General features: G+C 27.5%; 1 protein-coding gene across 1 annotated transcript in view; it reads left to right on the forward strand.

The window, feature by feature from the left end:
• Positions 1-3,842: 3,842 nt before the first annotated feature.
• LOC107455875 (serine-rich adhesin for platelets) overlaps positions 3,843-10,312 on the forward strand; it is a 21,738-nt gene continuing 15,268 nt past the window's right edge. The window contains exons 1-4 of the mRNA XM_043051495.2: positions 3,843-4,064; positions 7,656-7,822; positions 9,229-9,669; positions 9,759-9,831. Of these exons, the coding sequence (XP_042907429.1) occupies positions 3,896-4,064; positions 7,656-7,822; positions 9,229-9,669; positions 9,759-9,831 (850 nt within the window). The 5' untranslated portion in view covers positions 3,843-3,895. The remainder of the gene's footprint in view (positions 4,065-7,655; positions 7,823-9,228; positions 9,670-9,758; positions 9,832-10,312) is intronic.

Genomic DNA, 10,312 nt, shown 5'->3' on the forward strand with positions numbered 1-10,312 from the left:
GAAAAAAATTTATTTGCTTTTGTATTTTTTCAGATATTTTATTCTTTTAACTCTTTCTTTACTCAATTTTTTAAATTTAAATCTATAAATATGAAAATTAATAGTATATCAGTTTTGGTTATACCTATCATTTCAATTAATGTTATTATAATGCTTTTTAAAATTTATTTTTGTCGGAGAAAATAGTAACTTCGTTAAGTCATGAAAAATTCTTAGAATTAGTCATGTAAAATCATGAAAAGTCATGAATTTCAACATCTTAAATGTAGCAGATACCCTGTAAATATTTTCCCTATTGCGGCTATGATTTATACCTTTCAAATTGGTCCCTTTCTGTGATGTTCATTTTTTAGTTTCTTGCTGACTTGGTAATTATTCTGCCACAGATTAGAAGCTGGCGTGTCATATAATAACATTGTGAAGTAACATAATTATCAAAATCATGGGGAGAAGCATCACAATAATTTTAAAAAAAAAAAATTTACATTTATCGTGAAATGATGCTAGTGAATAAGTAATTATTTAAATGCATGATTCAAATTCACATATTGTAAAAAAAAAAATCTTAATTTTTAAAATCACATAGGAATGCATTGCAAATACTGCCAAAAAAGTTATTGAAAAATGACTTGGATTTAAAATGAATCTAAAACAAAGTGTGTCAAAAAGTGTTGTACTAATATCATTGAAAAACTACGGGATTTTTAAAATCACTCAAAAAAGTAGAACAATAGCTGCCATTAAAAAAATATAGACTTTCGATAAAAAAAATTGGATTTTACTGATCGAATTTTAAATCTACGACTTTTTTAAAATTTTATTTCTCAGGATTCCTGAGTCAGGAACTTTTGAACTGAACTCGTGAAAATTTTCTATTTTGCCATTTAAAATTGCATTCCTTAAATGATGTAAAAATTTTTAAATCTTACAATTCAAAATTTTTTCAATGACTATTAAATAAAATAATAAATAACTAAAATTTATTTTTTGCATGGAATTATATTTGGATAAAAAAATTTCTTAGTTTTATCAAGAAAAAAAAATTCTCGAGATATAGCGAAATACCAAAAAAATAAAATGAACATTATGAGGTCCAATCTTTGGATTGCTCTTCTGATCAAACTATGGGGACTATTTCCCAGATTGGGGGCAGAAATCTGATTCCATTATAAAAAAAAGGTATGTTTCTTCAAAGAAAGTTTTTTTCTGTGTCTGATTTTGTAACTTAAAATATGGTCTGCACTGATTAATTAGCATATTTGAGATTATCCCCTCGAAACAGTCTTAGAATGTGAAGATCCGATCATTAGATCAAAGGTTATTCAGGGTGGTCTTTTTTTTCTTCCTTCCCTCATAGTTTTACTGGAATGAAAGAGAACTCAATTTTTTAATAAATATTTTATAGTTTTCCATTAGCTAAGCACAACCAAATGCAACTTTTTTTTATATATAGAAAAATGTCCATTTCTTTTTGTTTATAAAGAGATATTTAATCAAAATAAATGATTGAATTCTCTTGTGCTTGGCCCGCTGTGAAATAAAATACCAAATAATTTTCCTTCTTATGCTTGCTAAAATGTATGTTCAGAGGTCTGACCAGACATTTTGTGAAAGGTCCTGTTTTTGTGAAATTGGGAAAAAACTAGGTATTCATAATTTGTGAATATAAAATAAGCATTAAGTCACATTCTTTCAACCAGGGTCCTGCTTTTGTGAATTTGTGCAAATAGGGTCCTGTTATTGAAAATATTGCTAAAAACCTTTCCAATAAATTTTTAAATTGTAAATAGATAAAAGATTCTGCTCAACAATTGCTGCTACTAAATTAGAGATGCAACATACAAATATTTGGTATTTAGCCTATACTGCTCAACACAGAATATTCATTTTGGAAGAATAATTGAAACAAACTCACTCACACTTTTAATAATTTCAATTGACATATTTTAAATAACGCAACTTAGTTATGTATCACTTTTAATGTGTTACGCATCAAGTAAATTTAAACAATTCTTAAATTTATAATATTTTATTTAAAAAATTGCCAGAAATTAATTTTTATTTACATATTATTCTATTAATTAATTTTATGAATAAATATGAATTGATCAATTATTTATTTACAAAAAAAATTATGATTTGATATTAATAAGAATACGCATGCATACGATGTTTGTAAAAGTAGAAATATTTTCTCAGAATACTACATTTGGAATTTAAACTTAGAAAAACATAGTTTGTCGGCAGGGGAAGGTTTATTCGATTAAAAAAACACTAATGAAGATAAACAAATTTGTGAAGGGTCCGATTTAAAAATAAATTATTTTGTGAAGGGTCCCGTTTTTATGAAAAGATATTTTGTGAAGGGTCGGTTAACGGACCCAAATTTCTTCTAAACAGACCCCTGATGTTTAATACATTTTATTTTAGACTATTATGTACAGTAGNAGCGGAGGAGGAGGAATGTAAAGGGAACATAAGCATCGCAAGCGATAATTCTGATACTTATATTAAATTAAACATAACTTACATTTAAAAAAAAAAACTAAATTCATTTTTTTTAAATATTCGGAAAATCGAATTTTTTTTTTTTAAATAATTTTATTCAAAGATTATGAATTGAACTGTATATCTCACCTTGAAAAAAAAAACACGGCGGCTTTTTAACAGATAATTAATTATGCAATAAAATATTTTTCAATAAGAGAAAGAAATTATTTCTTGAAACAAATTAAAAAAATATTTTTTTCTAAATGCTTTATCATTGGTTACTAAATTTTAAAAATAATTACAAATTACTGTAAAGTTAAATATATATTTGAAAAAAATATATATACATCATATAGATATGTTAATTATTGTATTCACTAAAATTAAAACGCTAGGAATACTATCAACCAAAAAGGAAATAATCCAATAGATTTTTACGAAATTTGAATTTTATATCATTGCATAGTTTCAAAAATATTTCAGATACATGAGATTTTAGGGATTTCTATTATGACAATAAAATAAGAAAAAAACTATAAATTTAAATTGACTGCATTATGTACTAATTAAAATAGTTCATAATTTTTTTGTAATGTCCATTTTATTCTTGAATTTAGAATTTGCTATAGCAATAGATATTAAATTAATTTTAAATTGTAAGATATTTTTTAATTAAAAAAAAATAGAGAGTTCTGAAGAAAAAAAAGCAATACAATATAGGAGATCGCAACGCTTGAATACGTCATCTGGGAGAAGACCGAATGCCTTAGGCCCTTCTCCCTTCCCTCTTATATATTTTCTTCCCTTGATATTTTTTCTTTTCTTAATAACTTTTGTATCTAAGAATTAAAAATATTTTTTAAAATTTCCATATCGCTTCCTTTTAGAACTACGTTTAATGTAGTTTTCAGTTTCATATAATTTCCTAACTTAAAAAATTTTAATCTATTTAAATATCAAGACAGAACGTACTTCCTTCTTTTATGACTCTCCACACGCAAATAGTGAAAGAATGCGTAGTATTGCCATAGGTAGAGAGTTCTGCTCTACGCCACCAGGAGCCCATTTCGATCGCCAATTTGAAAAAGATAAGTTTAAAACCAACTACGGTGAATGAAGCAAATTACATCATTTAGAAGTAACTTGTTTGCATTCTCAAGCAAGTAAAAAACTATGTTCTCTGCTGTTACGTTTTCATTCGCCGGAGCTGCAGATTGGGTTATTGACGATGGTCTCCTTCCCACAGGTGGCGTATTCAAGCGCTACGATTGGCATTTGTACGAAAAGGTTTATAAGCCTAAATTGAGTATGCAAGTCTAAAATATTTAGGAGCTATTTTAGTTTAGATATTTGGCAACATTTAACTTTAAAAACTTTTCGGTTTGGTGGCGGTATTTATTTGAAGATGGAGTATCTCTATAAGAAAAAAAATTTAAAATTTGGGAATTATAAAGAAATTAAAAAAGAAAGTATTTTATCAGTGAGGGAAGCTTCAAGGCAAAAACGTTTGAGTTGTTTACGCGACATTAATTTCAAAGACTCAAAAGAAAACTTAAATGCATCAAACAAATTGGGTAATGCATCAAACTTTTAGTAATATGTGAAATATTGATTTAAGATATATTTCTATATTATTTAAGTTAATGAAATCATGAATAATTTTTAATCAATAAGAATTTTTAAGTAACAATTTAACTTATCGAACCAATATTTATATCTACTTTTGAGAAGATTTCCGTATAAAAATATGTGGAAGAATAATCGTCAAGCTTTGAAAACTTCCGGATGGATTACTAAAAAATCACAGAAGGTGACCAACTCAAAGGGTTATATTTCATAGCCACTTTTAGGCAAACTTCTGGATATTTTTAGGAAGATATTACCGTATCTTGATCTACATGACCAACTACAATCGCCAAAGAGATCTTAAATTTACAAGTATAAAAAAGAAATGTAAATACAGGATATCCGCACACCTGGAAAGTCGTGAAATGTCATGATTTTAAATATTTTTTTTAAAAAAATCATGGATTTAGATTGCTGGAAAATTTAATTTTTAAAATGGAATCCCCCCTCCCATTTCAGCTTGTTCTGAATATCTGAATTCATAACAAAATCATTACTCAGAATCATATTTTATTACAATATAAAATTATGGTGTATCGTTCAAAAAATAAAAGAATAAAAATAATTTCTAGCTGAAATATCTTTAAAACTTCTGTGATTTAAGAATTTTTATTAATTTAAAATTCTAGCTGAAGTAAACCAGTCATTGGCGAATTTTTTTTATTCCAAAATGAAAACAGAAAAATCAGGAGTATTTCTTTCCTTTCCGCTGAACAAGAAAAGTATCTTTAGAATAAAATTCTGCAGGAAAAATAAAAAAAATTATTTGCTTTTGTATTTTTTCAGCTATTTTATTGTTTCAACTCTTTCTTTACTCTGTTTTTTAAATTTAAATCTATAAATATAAAAATTAATAGTATATCAGTTTTAGTTATACCTATTATTTCAATTAATGTTATTATAATACTTTTTTAAATTTGATTTTGTCAGAGAATATAGTAACTTCGTTAAGTCATGGAAAATCATGAAAAGTCGTGAATTAGTAGATACCTAATATTTTTCCAAGGGTGGCTATGAGTTATACCTTTCAAATTGGTCCCTTTCTGTGATGTTCGCTTTTTAGCTTCTCGTAGACTTGATAATTATTATGCAGCAGATTAGAAGCTCGCGTGTCATAATAACATTGTAAAGTAACATAATCAGCAAAATCATGGGAAGAAGCCTCACAATAATTTAAAAAATTTTTTTACATTTATGGTGAAATCACAAATTATGCTAGTGAATAAGTAATTATTTAAATGCATGATTCAAAATTCATATATTGTAAAAAAAATCTGAATTTTTAAAATCACCTGGGAATGCATGGCAAAAACTGCCAAAAAAGTTATTGAAAAATGACTTGGATTTAATACAGTACAGAACCCGTTATCCGGAAATCAGAAAACCAAAAAAACCGGAACAAAATTCGATAAATTCTCCCTCCATTTTTAAAAAAAAAATTTTTTTTCCTCATAAAATTTTAGGATTTTTCTTTCTTTTTTGAAAGATGTTTACCATACCTTCATTTTAGAAATAATCATTACTGTATTAGGTACTTCATCGTTTTTTCTTCTTTTTAAGATTAATTCTAAATAATTTTCTTTTTTCAAGTTGGGTTTAACAATTAAAAAAAACTGCTTTTTGTAGCGATTCAGAAAACCGGAAAAATCAGTTTTCCGGAATAGCGATGGTCCCGATCATTCCGGATAATCGGTTCCCTACTGTAATATCATTGTAGAACAACGGGATTTTCAAAATCATTCAAAAAATCAAAGCAATAGCTGTCATTAAAAAAATATAGACTTTCGATAAAAAAAAATTTTTTTACTGATCGAATTTTATAAGACTTTTTTAAAATTTGATTTCTCAGAAACTTATGAACTGATCTCGTTAAAATTTTGTATTTTGCCATTTAAAATTACATTCCTTAAAATTATGTAAAAATTTTTAAACTTTAAAATTCAAAATTTTTTCAATTACTATTAAATAAATTAATAAATAACTAAAATTTTTTTTTTGCATGGAATTATATTTGGATAAATTAATTTTATAGTTTTATCCAAAAAAAAATTTCCATTCACTTAAAAAGTTCTCGAGATAGGGCTAAATACCCAAAAAATAAAATGAACGTTATGAGGTTCATTCTTAGGATTGCTCTTCTGATCAAACTATGGGGACTATTTCCCAGATTGGGGGCAGAAATCTGATTCCGTTAAAAAAGAAAGATATGTTTCTTTAATGTGTCTGATTTTATAACTTAAAATATGGTCTGCACTGATTAATTAGCATATTTGAGTCATCCCCTCGAAACAGTCTTAGAGTGTGAAAATCCGATCATTAGATCAAAAGATATTCAGGGTGACCTGTTATTTTTTTTTTTTAATCCCTTCTCCCGTAGTTTTTCTGGAATGAAAGAGAACTCCATTTTTTAATAAATATTTTATAGTTTTCCATTAGCTAAGCACAAGCAAATGCAACTATTTTTTTTATACAGAAATGTCCATTTCCTTTTGTTTTTAAAAAGATATTTAATCAAAATAAGTAATTGAATTTTCCTGTGCTTGCCTAACGGTAAAATGCCAAATAATTTTCCTTCATATACTTGCTAAAATATATGTTCATGGGTCTGTCCAGATACAGAGACATTTTTTGAAAGGTCCTGTTTTTGTGAAAAAACTATTCATAATTTGTGAATATAAAATAAGCTTTAAGTCGCATTCTTTCAACCAGGGTCCTGCTTTTGTGAATTTGTGCAAATAGGGCCCTGCTATTGAAAAAATTGCTAAAAACCTTTTCAAGAGGTTTTTAAATTGTAATTAGATACAAGATTCTGCTCAACAATTGCTGCTACTAAATTACAGATGCAACATACAAATGTTTGGTATTTAGCCTATACTGCTCAACATAGAATATTCATTTCAGACGAATAATGGAAACAAAATCACTCACACTTTTAATAATTTCAATTAATCTATTTTAAATAACACAACTTAGTTATGTGTCACTTTTAATGAGTTATGCATGAAGTAAACTTAAACAATTCTTGAATTTATAGTATTTTATTTAAAATATTGCCAGGATTTAATTTTTATTTACATAATATTCTATTAATTAATTTTATGAATAAATATAAATTGATCAATTATTTATTTACAAAAAAAAATTATGATTTGATATTAATAAGAATACGCATACGATGTTTGTAAAAGTAGAAATATTTTCTCAGAATACTACATTTGGAATTTAAACTTAGAAAAACATAATTTGTCGGCAGGGGAAGGTTTATTCAATTAAAAAAACACTAATGAAGATAAACAAATATGTGAAGGGTCTGATTGGAAAATAAATTATTTTGTGAAGTGTCCGTTTTTATGAAAAGATATTTTGTGAGGGGTCCGTTAACGGACCCAAATTTCTTCTAAACAGACCCCTGATGTTTAATACATTTTATTTTAGACTATTATGTACTACCATTTTGTGTTGTTAAGTTTTTATAAACTGTAGGAAATGATGCGAATTCTTTTGGTTTTCAAGTATTTTAAAATAAATTAATGTTTCAGAGGAAAAGAAAAGGGGCATTCCTTCTAGAAATGAAATGCTAAAAAAATGGAAGGAAGAAAAAGCAATGAAGCAGAAGCAGCCTGTAAAATCTGCTGTGAAAACTGGATTCGGTTTCAAGAAACAAATTGCAACATTTCAGAATAGAACCGACGATTCTAAATCCAAAGTAAAATATATTTATATTAACCCTGTATGTTTTCCTTTAAAAAATTTAAATTTTAGTGTTATGGTACTTACAGGGTTCGTAATTGTCCTGATTTTCTGATTTTAAAAAATGTTCTTAGTTGTCCTGATTTTTATTATTTTGTCTTAATATTCCTGTTTTTATTACCCATTGGCAAAATGGGTCTTGGTTTGGATTTCATGACATGTCTGCACTTTTCAACTACAATAATCAAGAATAAACTACAATAATCAAGAATAAACTGCAATAATCAAGAGTAAACTACAATAATCAAGAGTAATAGCCAACAGGGTGCATGCGTTGCTATGGCGACCACTGCTGTTTGATAATTTTTTTAGAATTCTTTTTTTTCACTTTTAATTCCGTTATGCATTAAGTTGGTGAGTTTATTTTTGAGGTATGGGACCAGAGAGATCCCTACTTCTTGAGTAGTGAGTAAAAGAGAATTTCATCATTTGAACAATATTTTTGTTTTTCTTGTTTTAATTAAGAATTCGAAATTCTAACCTGCAGTTCAAACTGGAACGTTTTCAATACTTATTCAGGTGAATATCACAAATAAAGAGGGTCAAAACTGAAGTAAGAAAACAGGAAAAAATACCAAAACAAAGAATTTAACAAAATAAATAAGTAGATTAAAATAGCTCTTGAGTGTGAGGCTCTTATATAGAGAGCTTTTTTTTGATGATACAACCTCAGGTTGTAGTCAGAGTGCACTAAACATGATGCTATCAATGATTTACTTTTGGAATTGGAAAGAAAGTTATTTTAGAATAAACAAGCTTCTCAAAAAACCTCTTCTCATCTTTAAAAGCTAACTAATTTTTATAATATAAAATTGAATTCAAACTTAAATGAAAAACATTATTCTTTATTTATTTAAAATAGCTTTATCATTCATAGTTGGACAATTTGATTTTATGCATAATTATATCAGTTGGGATCATTTTTATTGATGCTGAATTTTATCCATAGATTCGGGTTTTTTTTATAACGCCAGCAGAAGTGATAATTCCGCACCAGGAAAATTACACTGATTAAAAATAAAATTGTTTGCAAAAAATCATGTATCTTCGATAACAATTTTGAGATCAATGGAGCTAATCTCTAAGAACGACCAACCTCTATTTACGACTATTTTATTATCGAACGGAGAGTGGTCACTCTCGAGTGGCTTCATTGTATTCATATCTGATTTACTATCAGTAACTTTAAATATTTTAATAACTTTAAATATAAATATTACTGCAAAAATATTTCAAAATTTTTTTTATCAATATAACTGTTTGTTTATTCACTTTGCTTATTTACATAACCTTAACTTAATTTGTTTTCCAATAGCTGAGTTATTACTATACTTCATTATGTATTTATATTTCTGTTATTAGGCACAAAACGTATCAAATATTACTCTTAAAACTGGCACCCAAAACACTAAGCTGATTTCAAAATCGTCTTCCCAGCCTACATTCATGCCACAAAAATCGACTGTGCCTGTTACTAAATCAACTGTGCCTGTTACTAAATTGAGTGTGCCTGTTACTAAATCTGTTTCAACAAATATAAAACCTCAAATAACCCAAAGATCTGTTGCATCCAAATCTGTTTTGACTTCAAAGCCATCTACTCAAAAATCAAGACTTACTGCTTTGTCTTCAACGACAAGTGCTCTACAAGGGAAAACAATACTCAAGGAAACCAAGCCAAATGTTCAAAAGGTTCCTAATCCTACGAGAATCTACTCCCAGCCTTCAAAGGGCGTACCTCCTCCGACAAATCTTAGAAGCGCTTCAAAAAATGCTTCCTCACTTCCAAAAGTATCTCAGAAGGTAATGTAATAGTATCACAAAAATATCTTTAAATAACTATTTATATTTGAAATTCAAATGTAATACAAAGTAACTGATTTTGTTTTTAGCTGCCATTGGCCAAGTCAAAACTGGAGAAAGACATCAAAAGTACAAATGTATTAACCAACAATAAGCCAAGTAGTAAGTTAATTTATGTCATTAGAGTTTTTAAACCAAAATAGCATTTCAGAATTTTTACTAACGAGACTCAAAATTAATTGTTGTCTGAGGCCACTAAAATTTCATTTAGACTGCTATAAAGTAATGAGTGGTCCTCATAACAGGGTTGGTTTTTTGCAGTCAAAAACTGGTTTTTGACATGACAATGGTAAAAACCGTCAAAAACCTACCGTTTTCTTTAATTTATGGCATATAGCGGACAATATTTTATTTTCACATAATTGCCTTTATATTGTAAATGATTGCTATTGATTTTGCAACTATATACATGTATTCTTATAGAAGGATATACATTCATATAGAAATATTGTAATACAGTGTAACGTCCCATATCCGGACGTCCCTTTCCAGGAAGGGTCGATTTCCCGGACACTTTTTAACAATCAAAATAAACAAACATCTCTCCATCTTCCCCTTTCCTTAAAAAAAAAAAAAAAAAAAA

This window comes from Parasteatoda tepidariorum, chromosome 2 (genome assembly GCF_043381705.1).
Source record: "Parasteatoda tepidariorum isolate YZ-2023 chromosome 2, CAS_Ptep_4.0, whole genome shotgun sequence".
Lineage (NCBI taxonomy): Eukaryota > Metazoa > Arthropoda > Arachnida > Araneae > Theridiidae > Parasteatoda > Parasteatoda tepidariorum.